Source organism: Alexandromys fortis, unplaced genomic scaffold, assembly GCF_014885135.2.
Source record: "Alexandromys fortis isolate MF-2015 unplaced genomic scaffold, M_Fortis_MF-2015_v1.1 scaffold_42, whole genome shotgun sequence".
NCBI lineage: Eukaryota > Metazoa > Chordata > Mammalia > Rodentia > Cricetidae > Alexandromys > Alexandromys fortis.
In genome coordinates this window covers 10,571,106-10,591,466 of record NW_026067934.1, presented here as the reverse complement: position 1 = coordinate 10,591,466, position 20,361 = coordinate 10,571,106, and the positions used below count along the sequence as shown (strand labels likewise).

The 20,361-nt window shown below is 43.8% G+C and overlaps 1 protein-coding gene across 7 annotated transcripts in view; it reads left to right on the top strand.

Moving 5' to 3' along the window:
- Mta3 (metastasis associated 1 family member 3) overlaps positions 1–20,361 on the top strand; it is a 122,561-nt gene that overhangs the window by 43,535 nt on the left and 58,665 nt on the right. For all 7 annotated transcript variants that reach the window (XM_050146210.1, XM_050146214.1, XM_050146209.1 and 4 more), the window contains exons 6-8: positions 1,025–1,142; positions 7,694–7,796; positions 14,484–14,583. In XM_050146210.1, coding sequence (XP_050002167.1) covers positions 1,025–1,142; positions 7,694–7,796; positions 14,484–14,583 — 321 coding nt within the window. The remainder of the gene's footprint in view (positions 1–1,024; positions 1,143–7,693; positions 7,797–14,483; positions 14,584–20,361) is intronic.

Here is a 20,361-nt window from a genome sequence, read left to right as displayed (position 1 = left end):
CACAGATGCCATTTATGTATATGGCGGTCAGAGGACAGCTTGGTGGAGATATTTCTCTCCTTTTACCTTTTTATGTGGGTTCCAGGGATCAAACTCAGGTTGTTAACCTTGGGCTGTAAGCACCTTTACCCTCTAAGCCATCTTGCTGGGCTTACTGGGCTTTTGAAAGAATCAATGGAATGCTTAATGTGTAGGTTGGTGGTAATCGTGTGTTTAGTTATGCTGTGTCTGCCATTATACACATGACTGTGCATTACAGTTATAATAATAATTAAATGGGATTTTTATAGTGATATTAACAAACCACATGTAAAGGGGCATGGAGATGGCTCAGTGGTTACGAGCACTTAATGCTCTAGCGAATTCCTGGACTTAATTCTCAGCACCTGCATGGTGGTGTACAACCGTTCCAGGGGATCTGGTACCCTTCCCAGCCTCTGTGGCTCCAGGTATGCATGTGATACACATACAGGCAAACACTGATAAACAAATATTTTTTAAAAACTACATGTAAGTTCTACTCTTGTATATTCAGTCAATATGTGGGGTTTTGTTTCTTAGTCTCACTATGTGTCTATCTGCCTCTGTCTCGTGAGTGCTGGGGCTAAAGATGTGGGCCACCAAGCTCCAGCTTCATTTTGTTTTTGAAACAGGGTTTTCTGTGTAGCTCAGACTTGTCTGAAAATATCTGTCTGTCTCAGCCTCCCTGCTAGCCATCTCGGCTAGCCTCTCAGAACTCTATTTAGAGTAGTTAATGACTTTCTTTTATATTAAAGCAAATTGTAGAATTTTATATTATTCTTAAAGTTATTTGTTTTGGCTCTATGTAATTTTGTGCTATTGTACATGATGACAGTATTGCCATGTTCTCCTTGATGATTTATTAATTTGTTCACTAAAATGAAATTTTATATATTCAAAAGTTAAGGTTATAATTTTCATTTCTGTGATATTAATTTTATTGCTTTATAAAACGGAAAATTATTCACTTTACTTAGGTGGTTTTTGTTATTTTTTTTTTCAGGATACCTTCTTTTACTCCTTGGTGTATGACCCTTCAGTGAAAACATTATTAGCTGACAAAGGGGAAATCAGAGTGGGACCAAAGTACCAGGCCGACATTCCAGACATGCTGCCAGAAGGTGCGTGCTTTGGCTTCACGTCCTGGGAAATGGTGTCTTACAGCATGAAGGTTCTTGTCCTCGGGGAAGAGGTGCAGTGGAGAGTTCACAGTTTGAACCTTCTAATTTTAGAAACATAGCAAGCATCAGAGGATAATCTACTTGCTCGCTTACCCCTTCATGACTTCACATTGGTTTGTTTTCGTGGATGTGGTTTGTTTGATTTGTTTGTGTGTATTCCTCACATGTATGTGTGAGTGTGTGTTCCACACATGTATGTGTGTGAGTGTGTTCCACACATGTGTGTGTGAGTGTGTGTTCCACACATGTATGTGTGTGAGTGTGTGTTCCACACATGTATGCGTGTGAGTGTGTGTTCCACACATGTGTGTGTTCCACACATGTATGTGTGAGTGTGTTCCACACATGTATGTGTGTGAGTGTGTGTTCCACACGTGTGTGTGAGTGTGTGTTCCACACATGTATGTGTGTGAGTGTGTGTTCCACACATGTGTGTGAGTGTGTATGTGTTCCACACATGTATGTGTATCACTATGGGGTGCGGTAGGCCAGGGATCAGCATTAGGTAGGGTTGGGGTCTTTCACTGAGCTGGAGCCTGCTGATTTCACTGGACTGGCTGGCATCGGGTGCCAGGGATCACCCAACCCTCCTCCTCAGTGTGCATCACAGGCATGCACTACTGTGCCCAAATCCTGTTTTCCTGTGGGTTCTGGGGATAAAAGTGAGATCCTTGTGTTTGCATGACAAACACATCACTCACTGAGCCACCTCTCAGGCTCTGGCTGTTTTCAAGGTTTAGATGGTTAGTGTGTGATGGGTGTGATGGCACATGCCATTAAGTACTTGGGAGGAGAGGCAGGCTGATCTGTGTTAGTTTGAGGGTAGCCTGGTCTAGAAGTGAGTTCCAGGCTAGTCTAGCCAAGGCTACATAGACCCTGTCTTAAAAAAACACAAAAACAAAACAAAACAAAAAAAACTTGGTTAATGTTGTTGAACTTTGATCTAATGTGTGGTTTATATTCATTCCTATTTTCCCTCTGATTCTCTGTATCCCCCAACCTCACCCCTCTGAAGGATCAGGACCTGATGATGTATACTAGGCAACACTCTATCAACTGAGCTCTATTTCCAGACCTCTGTCTTGAGATTTGTAAATGACTTTAAGCTATCTAGCTCAGCAGGCAATGGAACTAGTAAGCAGTTACATTTTGGCGAGAATTTGACTGATCTGTATAGCCAAGAGGTTCACTGCTATAAACTTTAAAAAAATCTTTTATTAGATTTATCTTTATGTGTACATGGATCATGTGAGTATGTGTCACATGTGTGTGGTTGCCTGAGGGGTCCAGGAGAAGGCATAGGGTCCCCTGGAACTGGAGTTACTGGTGGTTTTGTGAGCTGTTTAATATAGATACTGGGAACTGACTGGGGTCCTGAAAGGACAGGAAGTGTTCCTAACCACTGAGCCTCCTCTGACCTGAAGGATCATAACGAAGCACATCTTTGTAGAGGGATGTGATTTTTGCTTGGCTTATTTTTAAAGTTACTGTGGTTGGCTTTATTTCTATTTATCTTTTACTTAAAACACCACATTTGTAGATTTTAGAGCAGTGGTTCTCAACCCGTGGGTCGCAACCATTTTAGGGGTCTAGCGACCCTTTCATAGAGGTTGCCTAAGATCATCTGCATATCATATATTTACATTATGATTCATAATAATAACCAAAAAGCAGCAATGAAATAATTTTAAGATTGGGGGTCACCACAACACGAGGAACTGTATTAAAGGGTCGCAGCATTCGGAAGGTTAAGAACCACTGTTTTAAAGAATACTGCTCTTTAAAATTTTTACTTAGGGTGTGTTTGCATGTGTGTGCATGTGTATACATGCCAAATCTGTGTGCGGAGGTCAGAGAACAATTTCTGCCTTGCACATCCTGGGGGTTCAAATTCAGGTTGTCAGGCTTGGAGGCATGTGCTGTCCTGGGTGCTTTTGTGTGTCTACTTGACACAAGCTAGACTCATCAGAGGAAAGGGCCTCAGGTGAGGAAATACCTCCCTCAGATCCAACAGTAAGGCCTTTTCTCCATTAGCAATCATGAGGGAGGGCCCAGTCCACTGTGGGTGGTGCCACCCCTGGGCTGGGTTCTATAAGAAGACAGGTTGAGCAAGCCATGGGAAACAAGCCAGTCAGCAGCACCCCTCCACGGCCGCTGCATCAGCTCCTGCCTCCAGGTTCCTGCCCTGTTTGAGTTCCTGTCCTGACTTCCTTCAGTGATGAACAGCAATGCAGAAGTGTAAACCAAACAAACCCTTTCCTCCCCAACTTGCTCTTTGTCATGGTGTTTCATTGCAGCAATAGAAACCCTAACTGAGACATGTGCCTTCATCTGCTGAGCCATCTCACTGGCCTAACATGACATTTTAGAAATATCAAAATGAAGAAGTCTTTTGGATTCTTCTTGGGACCTATGGCATGTTCCTGGTGTTCTTCTCATTGTAACTGAGCAGCCAACTAGAAGCGTGCTTTAAAGAACCTTTCTTTTCTTTCTTTCTTTTTTTTTTTATTTTTTGTTTGGGTAGCCCTAGCTGTAGAACTAGCTCCATAAACCAGCTGGCCTCAAACTCACAGAGATCCTCCTGCCTCTGCCTCCAGAGTGCTGGAATTAAACATGTGTGCCACCACTGTCTGGCAAGAACCTTCTTTCTGATTACTATCTGCTAGAGGAAAGGACCTTAAGCACTAACAGACATATAAAGTCATGAAACATGAGCCTGGTGTGGGTGGATGCTTGTAAACCCAGCCCTTGTGAGGCTGAAGCAAGAGGGTTGTGTGTTCCATCCTGAATTACACGGCAAGACCATGCCTTGGAAAATAAATCAACAGACAAGTATGACGCAAACTGCAGACATTGGCACCACACAGCGTGTTGACAGTGAAGTCCCTGGCTGCAGGACAAATATACAGTAGAAAACAGTATATTTGAGAACCTTCGGGCTGCAATTCGAGCCTTCTGAGCCTGTTGACAATCTCCAGTGGGTGCGTTTGACCAGTGGACAGATCGCAATCTGCATTGGAATGGGAGGCGAAGCTGGAGTAATATCCTGGGTAGGTGGCTGCAGCAGCTTGTCAGAATTCACATCCTGATGGACTCGAGAAGCTGGTTGTGGTGTATGAGGATTCACTTAAGGCTCTCCATCCCTTAACAAACACTTCGGATTTGGAATGATGAGTTTGAAAAATGAAAGTAAAGATTAGATCTTAAATATTTCACTAAATTTAAATAGACCACCTATTCCATGGGAAAAATGTCATTAGGAAAGTTAAAATTATTATTTAAATGTATTATAACATTAGAATTTGAAGAAAGAAGTCTGTTCTATAGATGATATTTTTAATTGTTAAATGGTTAAACTGAGATTGACCCTGGATGCCCAGATTTGGGTAAAACGTGGGTAATAGGTCCTAATTATAATCTTGGGAAGTAGTTCAACCCATCTGACTGAACCTTTCTTTCTCTTTAAAGAAAGAGTATGTGGGCCAGGCAGTGGTGGCTGTTGATCCCAGCACTTAGGAGGCAGAGGCAGGAGGTTCTCTGTGAGTTCAAGGCCAGCCTGGTCTACAGAATGAGTTCAAAGACAGTCAGGGCTACACAGAGAAACCCTATCTCAGAAAACCAAAAAGAAAGAAAGAATATGCGGTTGTGCCTTTGGCATTGTGATGAGTGGGAGATGTGCCCGTCAGCCATGGACTGTGAACTTCAGGGGAGGCTTCTCTTTTGAGGCTGAATAATTAATTTGTGCATATTTCGTTATGTGTTTTAAAAACAAGATTGTCTCACCTTTAGTCATGAAGTAGGAAATTATCAGCAGATAGTGTAGCAACAGCGTCCTTCCCCACAGGCTTCCTGCAGTGCTCTGGGAGTTTAGGAGAAGCTAGGGGTTCCAGAGGAGCACCTCCATCCAGCGCAGGCCTCCAGGAGGCTGATTCTGTGCACTGCTCCACTATGGAAGAACCACATGGACAGCTTGACTCTGCAAAGGGAAAACACTCTTGCGCCTTGGATTCGATTTTCAATTCCACTGAAACTCTGCCAGAAATCACCATCTCATTGGCCTACAGGGGCTGGGGTTTGACTCTGCCACAATCACCATCCCATTGGCCTACAGGGGCTGAGGTTTAAGGAGATAAAGATCAGCGGACCTCCTTCGGCAGGTGTGGCCCTCCTGTTTACTTATTTCAGTGCTCCAAGGACAAGTTCCCTAAACCTTGTTATTTCTTCTCTTGCCCTCTCCATCTCCGATGATTGAACATAGGGCCTCACACATGCTAGACAAGCTCTCCACTGATATATTACACCCCCAGCTCAACCATGTCGTTTGTAGTGGCTAACTTTGTAGAACGTAGGTCTCTCAACGCTGTGTGAGAAGCAGGTGGGCTTAGATAAGGAATCTCATGTTGGGAACAGCAAAAAGCTGAAGGCTAGTGCCAGCTTGGAGCCCTAGTATCCAGGAAAGGACTTCACAGTTTGGTTTGTTTGTTGAGCAGAATCTTGCTGTGTAGCCCTGGCTGTTCTGGAACTTACTATGTAGACCGGGCTGGCCACTGCCTGCCCAGTGCTGGGAGTAATGGTGTGTGCTACATGCCCAGCCTCAGTTTTAACTTGAGTTAGTAATGGGCAGGGCCACACCTTGGTCAAAGTGCTTAGCTGTGCTTAGCTGTGGCCCTCTACTTAAACCAACATCTCATGTCAGGACCGTGAAGATGGACTTGGAGGGGTTCTGGATCTCTGCCCTTCCTCCCAGCATGGTCACATTAAATAATATTCTCCCTTTAAATTTGAGTATAAGCAGATATACACTGCTGACATATAGAACAATTTCCAACAACAGGACAAGTTTGTCCCCTAGGGAACATTGGCAATGTGTAGACATTGTTGTCATTTGGGGGAAGGAAGTAGACAGGTGATTCTATAGGCACACCTTAGATAAAGTTCCCTGATGCTACCAAACAAATGAGAGCACAGAATGTATTCAGCCCCAGTGTCAAGTGTCTAGCTTGAGAAAACCTTCTCCAATGGCTTCTTGGATGTTGTAAGTGTCCAGTCAGTGTCAGTTATTATTTCTATGATAATAGGACTTAAACTTTCAAATATATTGATTTTTTTTTGAGATGGGGTCTTATGTAGCTTAGGTTGGCCTCTTCTTGCCTTCTTTATCTCTCAGGAGCTGGCAAAACCACCAGACCTGATTGTATGTGGTACTGGGGATAGAACCCAGGGTTTGGGGCACATTAGCAAGCATGTCACCCACTGAGCTATGTCCCCAGTCCCTATTTCTATACTTTTATCAACTCTTTCTTTTTGTGGCGTTGGGGATCAAACTGAGCTCAGCATTGTTTGGTTTACTGTCATTTTATATTAGAGTTAATCCTATTTCCTATCTTACTACTATTTGACTAGTAGATTAATAAAATAATTTATCTGCTCCTAAAAATAAGTTCTTATAAATTAATCCTATGAGAGAGTTGTACAAAAATGCTATCAGAAAGACCTAACACTTCACTGTTTATTTATTCAAATCATCTTTCCTTTGGAAGTTCTAATAATTATATAAATATACTGTCAATGTTGTTTATATTTCTTATTTTTCTTATATTTTCTTTGGAATCTCCACTGAGCTTCTTAAATTCATATTTATGATGCTATTCTAGTAACTTATTCCTTTGATTCATATCCCAGTATATCACCCAGAGTTTTTCACGCAATATTCAACAGAAATGATGATAAATGGTATCCTTGAGTGTTTCTGATTTAAATATAACATAAAAATGTGGCAGCTGATACAACTAAGATGAATTTTACATAGAAAGCAGATAATTCCAGTTGTCCTGGAAAGGGCTTCCAGGATGTGTAATGCACCATTGGTCCTTCCACATGGGAGGACTTGGTGCTTGTAAGGAATATACTGAAGAAATTGTTGGCTGTGTAAGCACATTTCTGGATCTATGTTTCTTCAACTTTATGTGACAAAAAGAAGTGGGAAGCTATACAGTCTTGCAATTAGTTTTCTGTGGTTAAGATAGAGCCTCATTGTGTTGTTCTGGCTCCTCTGGAACTTGTATCCCTTCTCTTTCTCTACCGCCAACTGGGATTATAGGCATGCACCACCACACCTGGCCTAGCATCTCAGGAGATGCTGCTGATGCTATGCTGGTGCTGATGCTGCTGCTGCCTGGGGCTGATGCTGCTGATGCTAATGTTGGTGCTGATGATGGTGATGCTGCTGATGCTGATGTTGGTGCTAATGATGCTGGTGCTGGTGCCTGTACCAGTGCTAGTGCTGATGATGCTGATGCTGGTTCTGGTGCTGATGCATGCCACGTTGTTGGTTTGCTTGTATCACCATCTCTACACACCTACTACCAAAGGATGCACCCAGATGTGATTACTGTTTTCCTGACTTTTGAGCATCTAAAACATTGGTGACCATAGCCATCAATCATATGCCACAGTTTAAACAACAATCCCTTTCTTTTGTTTCTGGACAGGAGACTCAGATGAAAGGGAACAATCAAAATTGGAAGTTAAAGTTTGGGATCCCAATAGTCCACTTACGGATCGACAGATTGACCAGTTTTTAGTTGTAGCCCGGTGAGTATGCCATTATCCAGTCAAGTCTTTGTATGAAACGTCTTACACTTGTGTATAGTTCCTTTTTTAAAAAGACACTATTTTATTTTACATGTATGATTATTTACCTGAATGTATCTATATGTACTACATGTGTTCCTTTTACTTTTGGAGACCAAAAGAAGTTACTAAATTTCCTGGAACTAGAGCCACAGACATGTGTGATTTACCACATGGGTACTGAAAACCAAATTCAGGTCCTCTGTAAGAGTGGCAGTCTCTACAGCCTCCTATTTCCTTCCTTCCTTTCTTCCTTTCCCCTTATTCCCTCCATCCTTCTTTTTATTTTTTTTATTTTTATTTTTTATTTTTAATTGGCTTTTAGAGACAGGGTTTCTCTGTAGCTTTGGTTCCTGTCCTGGAACTAGCTCTTATAGACCAGGCTGGCCTCGAACTCACAAAGATCCACCTGTCTCTGCCTTCCGAGTGCTGGGATTAAAGGCGTGCACCACCACTACCCGGCTTTTTTTTATATATATACTTTTTTAAGACAAAGTCACTCTGTGTAGCCCTGCTGGCTTTGAATTTACAGAGATCTGTCCACCTTTGCTTTCTGAGGACTAGGATTAAAGGTGTGTGCCATCATGCCTGCTTTCTTTATATTCCTTTATATTATATCCTTTCTTTATATTCCAGCCCCCACGCCATTGGTTATCTTTTTCTTTTTCTAGTCCTCTGAGAAAACCAATATCTAGTCACATTGTCCACTAAATAATGCGATCTACTGCCGTTAATTTGTTATAAGTGAAAATGTTTAATTTAATTACAAAAGTGGAAGCGAGGGTTGGGGTGGAGCACTTGCTTGCCTAGCATCCCAGCTCTCATCCTCAGCAGTGCTAAAACCCTCAGCCAGCAGCAGCTACCAGAAGGACAGGTGTAACAAAATGAATAGTGTGTGTGTGTGTTTAAAAGTTAGAAGCATAAGGAAGAAATGGAATACCTGAATCCCATATCTTTAATGAAAGAAATGCCCTTTATTTTGGACATTGCTGAACTCTAAACTGGGTTATTCAGGTGCCAGTAGAAATGTGTCACTCAGTCCAGGGGAGGTAACTCACACCTGTAATGCCAGTTCTTGGGAGGTGAATGCAGAAAGATCAGGAACTTGAAGCTAGCCTGGGATCATAGAGAGTTTGAGGCTAGCTGGGCTACCTGAGTCTGACTCAAAAAATCCAAGCCCCTAATGAAGGTGAGAGGGAGGAGAAGAGGGGAGAGGCCATGTGAGGCCTGGTAAGGAGGCTGCTGCTTGCAAGCCCCCCTTCCCCAAGGCTTGGTTACCTTGCTTCTCCCCCGGCTCTTCCTTAAGCAATGAGTAGAGGCAGGATTTTATTTTTATTTCTTCAATGATAAAAGTAAATGAGGCTTGTGGGGAAAACTGCCACAAAAGAGAAAGCAAATGAGATGAACATGCCATTGTCACGGCAGATAAATTAGAAAAATCCCCAGTGGACATCAGCAAGCAGCTGAGGAATGAGTGAGTTACCCCCGTACAATGGGGTAGTACTTTACATCCGTTAAAATGAGAGAATTTAAACTTTGCGTAATAAAGGGCCAAATCTTCTAATATTGAAATGAAGGTCTACAAAGTATGATTGTTTATGTGTTTGTACTGTGTCCATTTATTTGAAAAGACCATGTAATGCACAAACTATTTTATTCCATTAATGGATATATTATACATTATGGCTATAAGAGACTGCAACCAAATGTATAATGTTTAACTCCTTACATGAATCAGACATGGCAAAATAATTCAAATCAGTTCAACCCAAATAATAGGCGGAAGGGTCTCTGTAATAGTTTCTTATTTTGTGTTAAAATAGTCCTAGACTGTCACTAAGGACAGTCATTGTGGACGGTCACGCTCTACTAATGGCCAGACACTCGGGATTCAGAGCCTGTCCTAGTTAGGGGTTTTGTGGTGGAAAGACAGCATGACCACAGCAGCTTTTACAGGGAAACATTTACTTGGGGCCGGCTGCCTTACAGTTTCAGAGCTTCACTCCACTATCGTCATGGAGCGTGGCAGTGCCCAAGCAGACAGGGTGCTGAAGGAATAGCTGAGAGTCCTCATCTTGCAGGGAATAGGAAGCTGACTGAGACATTGGGCAGTATCCAGAGCATAGGAAACCTCAAAGGCCGCTCCCACTTTGACAGACTTCCTCTAACAAGGCCACACCCTCTCCAACAAAGTTACACCTCCTTTTTGTGCTACTCCTTTTGGGATTATGGGGCCAATTACATTCAAACCACCACAGAGCCCCTACGCTCATAGATCAAGGATTGGATGGGGGCATTAGGTGTACATTGCTGGGGCAGTAGCCCGCCAGTGGAGCAGGAGGCTGAAGAGTTGGAAGAAGCAATGATCCAAGGATGTGGCAGTGGCCATATGCACAGGAAAGCACCTGAGTGGTGGGTTGTTAGGGAGACCTGCAGTTTGCCAATTTGATTTACATTCTGTTTTTTTTTTTAATCAGACTATTGTTTGTTATCCACATTTATGAAACCTTGTCAAGGTGGTCTTTTTATGAAAATTACTTTAAAATGTTTAATTAAACAAGTAAACAAAACCCCAAAATACTGAATCTAAATACAAATTAAAGCCAATTATTTTTATTTTTTATTTTTTGAAACAAGACCTTGTTCTCTGTAGAGAAACTGTCAAGCTTATAACAATCCTCCTGCCTTGGCTTCCTGGATGCTATGAGCACAGGTGTTAAACTTCATGCCCAGCACCTAATCCTAACCACATTACTGCAGTTGTAACACCCTTGCCACCCCCGCCATCCTTGCCCTCTTACTTTGTAGAGCCGGGACTTGACCTGAGTTATACCAGCCAAGCCCTGCACTCTGAAGTGCTGAGGTTAGTGTAGGTATTGGGACCATCGGCATTGTCTCATCTCCCTGGTGGGACTATCAGCTGGCACAGCTGCTTTGGAAAACTGCTTGACACTGTCGCCCCACACAGCCCGTAAGTTTTATGTTAATATCACACTCAGGAAGAGAGCGTCCCGGGTACTGGAAGACGTGCATGCAAAAGGCTCTCATAGCAGCATCTGCACACTGAAGAATTGTCCAACTGAAGGGACGGGGTGAGGAAACAGAATCAGAGAAAATGCATTCCTGTTGCTCCAGCTAACAGCTGAGGTGACTTCCAAAGGATGAAACAAGAGAGGGAAAGAATAGTGTGCACCCAGGTGTGGGGCCTGTGTAGGTTTGGGTCTGGTGTTTGGGAGGCCAAGGCCAAGGGTTCTGAGTTTGATGGCAGTCTGGGCTGCATCGTTCCAAGCCAGCCTGGGCTACATGAGACCTTATCTCAAAACAACAACAGCATGTGTAACATTGGTGGTTTCTTGCCAGCAAAACCAATCTTTGATCTTGGCATTCTGGTGGTGTCAAGAGCGATGGCTCACACCTATAATCCCAGCACTTGGGAGCCAAGGTGACGTCACAGGCTAGCCTCAGCCCCACAGTGAGACACTGTCATGGTGTGATTTTTGTAGTTGTTGTTAGCTTTTGTATGAAGCAGGGTCTCACTATGTAGCCCTGACTGGCCTGGAACTCACAGAGATCCTCCTGCCTCTGTCTCCTGGATTAAAGATGTGGACCAGCTGTGTTTTTGTTGTATTTTGTTTCTTAGACTCTAGGATGGTGGTTCCTTTTGGGAGGGAGTGTGGGAAGGATTGGCCACCTTCTGTTTCTTCTCTTGGGTGTTGGTTGGACCCTAGGCATCTTCACTTTGTGAGAACTAAACATTTGTATAGGGGCTGGAGAGATGGCTCAGTGGTTAAGGGCATTGCCTGCTTTTCCAAAGGTCCTGAGTTCAGTTCCCGGCAACCACATGATGGCTCACAACCATCTGTAATGAGGTCTGGTGCCCTCTTCTGACCTACAGGCATACATACAGACAATATTGTATACATAATAAATAAATTTAAAAAATCCTTTATAAAAAAAAAACAAGAAAACCATCTGAATAGTGTGGTAGCGTTTGCCTTTTCATATATATTAGATTTTAAGTAAAATGATGTGAAGAAATCTTCCCTGGCTAACTGTCCAGCAAAGCAGGCAGTCTGTGTATCCTGTTCCTCCTGGGGTTAAGGTTCCTTTCATACCAAAACACTCTAGATCATTACAAACAGAAACCATTGCTGTGGAAGTTGCTTTTTAAAAATGGTATAGGGAAAATGGATTATTCTGTGGAGACAGGAAGGGGTTTCTGCTATAACATTCATGTGAAAAACGTTACTAGGATTTCGCACTTGGTATTTAGAACTCGCTTCACAGTGGTAGTCAGACGCTCAGCGGATTTCCTTCTCCTGTTTTTGAGCACATATGAATACCAAATGATGTGTCTGTCCCCTGGCATTTTAGATTCCATCTTCTCTTTCCTTCTCTGTGGCCACACAGGTTTGTTTTTTTCCTTGCTTGAATGATAATTACCTGCATATGCTGATTCTTGGAACCGAGCTTCTCAGAGTCCTGCTCTGCGTTCCGTTTGGGATTTGGCATCTTTGTCTATGTGATGAGTTGTCATGGGGATGTGTCCCAAGACTAAACAGGAAATTCCTTTATGTTTTGCATGTATCTTACAGAGCCTTAAAGTAATTTTATACAATATCTTTTTTAAAGATTTATTATTTTTACTTTATTTTATTTTGTGTGAGTTGATATTTTGCCTGCATGTATATCTGTGTGAGAATATCAGATCCCCTGGAGGTGGAGTTACAGGCATTTGTGAGCTGCCATGTAAGTGCTGGGAACTGGACCCAGGTCCTCTGCAAGAACAGTCAGTGCTCTTAACCACTCAGCCATCTTTACGGCTCCCCTATTTGCAATATCTTTTTGTTGTTATTTTGTTTTGAGATAGGGTCTCACAGTGTAGCCTTGACTGGCCTAGAACTCACTTTGTAGACTAGGCTAACTTCCAACTCATAGAGATCCTCCTACCTCAGCCTCCCGAGTGCTGGGATTAAAGGCATGCACCACTACACCACCCTTTGAGCAACTGAACAAAATTTTTTTCATAAAAAATTATTTATTTTTATTTCATGTGCATTCATGTTTTTGCCTGCATGTATGTCTGTGTGAAAGTGTCAGATCCCTGAAACTAGAGTTACAACCAGTTACAAACTGCCATTTGGGTGCTGGGAAATGAACCAGTGTCCTCTGGAAGAGCAGCCACGCTCTTAATCCCTGAGCCACCTCTTTAGCTTCTTGAACCAAATCTTAAATGATTTTATACATGAGACAAAGTTTCATAGCATGGAATTTTCCTTGTGTCATGTGGAGTTTCAAATTTTTGAAAATTTTACTTTTCAGTATTACTCAGTTTTTATTATATCTTAAAAGAGAAAATTACCAAACATGCTTTTCCTTTCTTTACAGTTTTTTATTTATCACCCCAAATCTAGCCCTCCTCCATGGTCTTTGCTTTAGTTCCTGTTTCTAGTTAAAACAAAAGCAGGATTGAGGGAGGTAGCCAGGCAATAAAAGCCCATGCTGCCAATACAGGAAGGCCTGGATTCAACTCCAGGACCAGAGTAGAAAGACAGGCATGTGCTTGTAAGCCCAGTGCTGGAGAGTGCCCTAGCTCTCCCTCCCACTTGTAAGCCCTTCGGTTCTAATGTGAATGACTATGTCAAAAATAAGGGTGGCAGCTCCTACCACTACCACTGGAGCTGCCTTCTGCATGTGTGCACATGCATACGCACACATATATAAGGCTTTGCATCCTCCTCAAAATACACACACACACCTTACATACACACACACACACACACCCACCCTACTTACACATAAATTATAAAACAAATAAAAAGTAACAGGCAGGAGTGCTTGTTAGTTTTTTGGCAACTTGCTACAATTTGGGGTCATTTGAGAAAGGGGAACCTCAGCTGAGAAAATGCCCCTCTTAGATTAGCTTGTATATAAGCCTAAGTGGCTTTTTTTTTTTTTTTTTTTTTTTTTTCTTTTTGGTTTTTCAAGACAGGGTTTCTCTGTGGCTTTGGAGCCTGTCCTGGAACTAGCTCTTGTAGACCAGGCTGGTTTCGAACTCATAGAGATCTGCCTGCCTCTGCCTCCTGAGTGCTGGAATTAAAGGCGTGCGCCACCACCGCCCGGCTAAGTGGCGTTTTCTTGATTAATGATTGATATGGGAATGCACAGCCCACTGTGAGCAGGGTCACCCCTAAACATAAGAAAAGACAAGCTGAGCAAGCCATGGAGAGCATGCCAGTAAGCAGCACCTTCATGGCCTCGGGTTCAGTCCCCGCTTCCAGTGTCTTGCCTTGACTTCCCTCAGCGATGGACTGTGGTCTGGGACATGTGAGATAAACCCTTCCTTCTCCAAGCTGCTTTTGTTGTTGGTGTTTTTCCCAGCCTTAGAACACACACTAGGACACAGGGGCTGGAGAGATGGCTCAGTGGTTAAGAGCACTTGCTGCTCCTGCAGAGAACACCAGTTCCCAGCACCCTCATGGCAGCTCAGTTCCGAGAGATCTAGCATCCCCCTCTGGTCTCCTCCAGCAGTGGACATGCGCATGGTGCTCTTACCTGCGTGCAGGCAAACTATCATGCCACAAGATAAATAAGTATGGTCACCTTTTATTGGAGAAGTAACTTACTGTTCTGTGTTCGGTTCCTCAGTGCTGTTGGGACGTTTGCCCGTGCCCTGGATTGCAGCAGCTCCGTGAGGCAGCCCAGCTTGCATATGAGTGCGGCTGCGGCGTCCCGAGACATCACCTTGGTAAGATGTTATTCTTTTGCTGCTTGCTTAATTATAAGCCATGCGAAGGATGCTGGGTTCTCAGAGCTCTCTGACGGTTGTCCCTGCACTACTAAGCTGATTCAGGCTGGTTGATTAGCTGGGCTTCTGAGTCACCTCTTGTTTGTGAGCTGGGACCAGAAAGAAGCGCTAAGGAATAGAGTGGGGGAAAGTTGTTTGGAAAGCTGTCCGGAGACGGATCTCACCGTTCTGATATGCTGCTGCTTCTCGCGTGTGCTTTTCTCTGTTCATTTACTTGGCTCTAGGTCACGCTGTATTTTATTCCTTTTTATACATAAGGGATCACTGTTGCTATCGCTATTGAGACTATTGCTGTGGTAACTATGTGTTGGTTTTGAGGTGAATTTTTAATAATTTTTAGTGCACAAATAATGGGTTTTCTTATGACATTGTCATACATATTTTAATTTGCTTGTATTCAAGCATTTCAAACACACACAATCATCTCAAATATATCTATATCTATCTATCTATCTATCTATCTATCTATCTATCTACAATTTTTTGAGACAAGGCCTCACGTAGCCAAGGCTGGCCTTGACCTCACTGTGTCGATGAGAATGGCCTTCAAACTCTGATCCTCCCACTTCTACCTCTGCTGGGATTACTGGTTTGTGTGGGTTTTATTGTTCTTTTATGTTGTTTAATGTTTTATTGTGTCGTGAGTGTGTGGCACATGTGACGGTATGCATATGTCGGGGTTTGGGTGGAGAGGTCAGAGGACGACTTTGACTAAGTATAACTAAGCCTCTCACTTGGCGTTACTCTGCCTGTTTGACGTGGGGATGCTCTGTAGCTTCAGCCGGCACTGAACTCTGTCCTCCCATTTTGCCCATCACTACTGGGAACAGGCATGTAACTTTCTTCCAAAATAAGTTTGTATTTTGGTTGTGTACAACTTGAAGACTCTTTTATCATAGAAACAGAGTACAGATACCATGTACCTCCATAATTATTTTTTTTTTTAAGAAGAGTTTTTTAAAAATGTTTTATGTGTATGGGTGTTTTGCCTGCATGTATTTCTGTGCCATGTTTGTGCAGTGCCCATTTTGACCAGAAGAGGGCGTCAGATCCTCTAGAACTGGCATCACAGAAAGGTGTGAGCCTCACGTGAGTGCTGGGAATCAAACCTGGATCCTCTTGCGCTCATACTTCGTTGCTCAGGTTTAAGAATGCCTTGAATTCTGGGCTCAGGAGAACCTCTTGTCTCAGCCTCTGCACCTGGCTCATATTATTCATGTTCTATTACACTTATAAACACTTTTCTTCTGCTGTTTCTCATAATTTCGTCTTTTAAATTCCCCAACACCTTTTGCCAACTCATGTACAATTATTCTCTACTACAGCTGGTATTGATTGGAGCGCTGCTTCCCAGGGAACTGCTCCTTTAGAATGTAGCCATGTATTGCAAAATCATTCTGCACACCAAGATGGAAATTCATAACCCCAGATGCAGTCACAGTGTGATCTGGACTTTGTGTGTGGTGTGTGTGTGTGTGTGTGTGTGTGTGTGTGTGTGTGTGTGTGTACATCATGGTCAGAAGACAGCTTGACATTGACAGCTTTCTGGCATTCCCTCCATCTCTGTGGAATTCAGAGTCATCAGGCTTAGCAGCAAGCACCTTTACCCCCGGACCATCTCAGTGTTTCCACATAGTTTATTTTGTTGCTTTGTTTGGTGTTGAATAGCTCCACCTAGTAAGCACTGACTGATAAGCCAAGTCTCCTGGATGTTTTTTGTAACAGATTTGAGTTTATCTGGTGTGCAGCTTTTTCGTCCGGTCTCCCCCTGGGTTTCCCTGATCTGTGGAGCATAAGCCATGCTTTCCCGTCTGCCTTCTTCGGTGATGATGTGGTTGGTGCTGATGGGATTGAACTGAGCCTCACCTGTGCTGGGCATGTCTGCTATTGCTGACAACAAATGTTTTCTCTTAATATTTTAAGAGCCTGGGAACGCCCCCCCCCCCCCATTGCATGTTCTTGCTTTGTATAGATGGAGCGTTATCTGTAATCAGTCCTTTGTTGTTTAATGTCATTCTTAGGAAAGTGTGCTTATAAAACTAGACATCCGCTCCTAGCAGGTTCTCTCTGCCCTGACCGAGAATCCAGAGTGGGAAAGTCAGTCCCTGACCAGGATTGAGCTGTGTGGCAGTTGGTGATTGGTGCTGATTTGCCGGGTGGGGGTCTGCAGGGTGACCAATTGTGTCACATGCGTGATCTTGGGAAGTCACAGTGACTGTGTCCCACTGCTGGTGGCCTCAAGGGGATTTGTCCAGGAAGAGGGTATAGAGTTCAGTGAAGGCTCTTCATTATATATATTATGTTATATAATATCACAGCAGTATATGTACGTTTTCTCCTTTGAGCTGCAGTCTTGCTGTGTTGCCCAGGGCAACTTACTCTTGGGCTCAAGACAGCCATCTTGCCTCAGCCTTGAGAGTCATCAAGACGTTAGGTGATGCCACCATGCCTGGCTGAGGACTGTTTATAAAACGGCTCCCTTTAAAGACCCTTATTGTACACATCTGTGTATTTATAGAAGACCTACTTGTACTTACTGTGTGTGTGATGTGTGGGTGTGTGTGCTGTGACCCTTGTGTGACGTAAGGCAGATGACCTCCTATCCTCCTGCCTCCACCCTCATGTGCTGGAATTCCAGGTGTTTGCCACTGCATAACAGGTTTAATGCTTGTCTACTATGTTCCCTTTAAGAAGATGCCCTCCGACTTCCCAGTGTTTCCATCCCTTTGTTTTGTTTACTTTTGTTAGTTGTTTGGAAATCACCTTTATATCACAAACCAAGATTGCAGGAATAAATAATTTAGGATAAGTAAATTTATTTGTTTAGAGACAGAGTCTTATAATGTGGCCCTGGCTGGCTTGAACTCAGTCTGTAGACCAAACAGGCCTCGAACTCACAGAGATTCACTTGCCCCTGCCTCTGAAGTGCTGGGCTCGAAGGCGTGCGCTGTCACATACACACCAGCTCATTACTGTAATAATTTTTCTGTTTTTAAACAGAAGTGGACTTGGAGGCCCAGGCAGTTGTGAGCTGTCAGGTTGAATCCTATCCATTCTTGTCTCTACCAAGTCCTCTCCTGTTCCAACAGGCTCCCTTTCTATCCACCTTCTGCCTCTGCTTCATTAGAACGCCTGGGCTGGGTCTTCCTGGGTTAGATATGCTTGAAGATGTAGGGGTGTGCGTGAGAGACAGACAGACAGAATGACATGCAGAGAGATAGAGAGGGATGGGAGTGGAGAGACAGACAGGCCTCCTGTTTAAACTGCTGTAGCTTCGGGCTCACTTGGAGTCTTATGGTCCTGGGGATTTATGTACAAACTGAGTGGGCCAGGTTAAAACTGGTGCTTCAACTATGGATTCAGAGTTTGGCGATTGCTTGCCAGAAGGGATGTGTGAAAGGTTCAGAGTGGCCTTTCACTGTCAATTTCCTTTGGGAATTTTATGTGGGGACAACCTACAGAAAGCTTTTAGCATTCCTGGACCATTTGTTCATCTAGGGATCCTAGACCTCTTGTCAATCACCAGTAATATTTTTGGGGCAGGTATTGTACATGCCTGGGTCTGACTTCCTCATTTTGAGGTCTGTTATGATGTAGCTAAACTGCAAGTTTCAAGTGTTGCTAACCCAAGATTTCTATTGCTACCTGGGCATGGTGGTGTACCCCTGCCTGTGGTTCCAGCTCTTGGGAGGCAGAGGTAGGCAGATCAAGAGTTCAAAGTCAGTTATGAAACAGTCTCACAACTCAAAAACAAAACAAAACAGAACAAAAAACCCACAGCCTGGTGGTGGCAATGCCTGGCTTTAATTCCAGCATTCACAGAACAGAGGCAGGCGAATCTCTGAGTTCACGGCCAGCCTGGTGCACAGAGAGAGTTCCAGGACAGCCAGGGCTAACCAGAGAAACCTTGTCTTGAAAAACCAAAACCAGACCAAAACTAAACAAAACAAAACAAATCTAAAACAAACCAAAATACACTGAACTCATGTAGGTTTCATACATGCCTCTTACTTCATAAAATAGATAGTATTTTATATACTATGCAGGGGAAAAGCACCAATTAGAAATACTGACACAGCTGGTCCCCTCTCCCCCACAGCCCCTCACTTGAGGAATGGTCAGTATTATAGTCAAACCATGCCTTACTGTTGTGGGAACATTATGGCGCCCCCACACAAAGAAAGATAGCTGTGAAGTCACCAGGCCATGCGGCCATGGCGCCAGTGTTATGTGTGACATGTATACAATCTGACCTGTACTGAAACATCGCTGGGCTTTTGTGACTGGAACTGGCACAGTACCAGCCTGCTCCTCCCTGAGTTTGTGGTGGTGGCCACAAGGCCACTCCTTGGTCTGCAGAGCGTCATCAGCGTTGTTAGTGACCTGCTGTCTCGCTCCTGGAGAAGCAGTGCTCTGGCTGACTGGAAACTAAGTAATTGGGTGAATTTTTGAGTAGTTGCATTGAAAATCCAGGCCCCAGGATGGTAAATGAACTGCTCAAGGACTTGTCCCTTCGGGTGGTGCAGGCAGGACTAGACAAGGCTTTCTGGTGGCAGGTCTGAACGGAGGAAGGCTGGCTGTGCTGGTTAGTGAGAGATGGATTCAGATACAACGGCAGCGCTACTGCCTGAAACGCAGCTCCCATCCTGTGAGTCCATAGTATCATTTAATCGTATTTATGACAACATACAAGTCCCCAGTATACCTTCCTCTCTCCAGACTCCTGGAGTCCTCAGGACTCCTGACAGTTTCCTGGCTTTGATTTTTTTTTTTTTTTTTTTTTTTTTTTTTGCTGTTATTGTTGTTTCTTTTTGATTGAATCTTGCTGTGCAGTTCTGGCTGGCCTGGAACTCACAGTGGTCCACCTGCCTCATGCTTCCAAGTGCTGGGGTTAAAGGCTTGTCCTGGGCCTTTGTTTGTGATTCTCTGTCTCTCTCTCCTTCTCTCCCTCCCTTCTTTTATTGAACACTCACTTCTCACGTAAACTATCCGTCCGGCCAGTGGCTGTGCCTGCCCCTCTTCACTGGTGACTGGCACCGAGCACTGTGCCTGTTAGCTCATGAGCTCCTTAGAATCTGGGACTGACTCTGATAGTTTCCGTTTTCAGATGAGACAGGCCTGCTCCTTTGTTTCACCAAGTTAGTAGATCTTTTTAGTTTTTCATGGCAGGGTTTCTCCCTGTAGCCCTGGCTGCCCTGGAACTCTCTCTGTGGAGCAGCCTGGGCTTGCACTCACACACTTGAACTCCCTAAGTGCTGCCCAGGAACATTATTTTGGTGTGTGTGTGTGTGTGTGTGTCTGTACACACATGCGAACACCAGAGGAGAACATCAACTATCCTACCCTATTGCTGTCCACCTTATTCCCTTGACACAGAGTCTCCTTCTGAATCTGGGTTGGCAGTCGGCCAGGCCTAGCAGTTTTCCTGTCCATTCACCTCAGTGCTGGGATTACAAGTGTGTGTGAAGCCATCTGCACCTGACTTCTTAAAAGTTCAGGTACTTGCACAACAAGTGCTGGCACTTCCTCTGAGCCATCTCCTTGACTCTGGTGTTTTAGCAAATGCGTGGGCACTAGGGCTCGTGCGTGTCAGATGACAACTTGGGAAGTTAATTCAGATTGTTAGGCTTTTTGGCAAATACCTTTGCACACTGAACCCTGTTGCTGCCCCCAAATATTCCTTCCTTCCTTCCTTCCTTCCTTCCTTCCTTCCTTCCT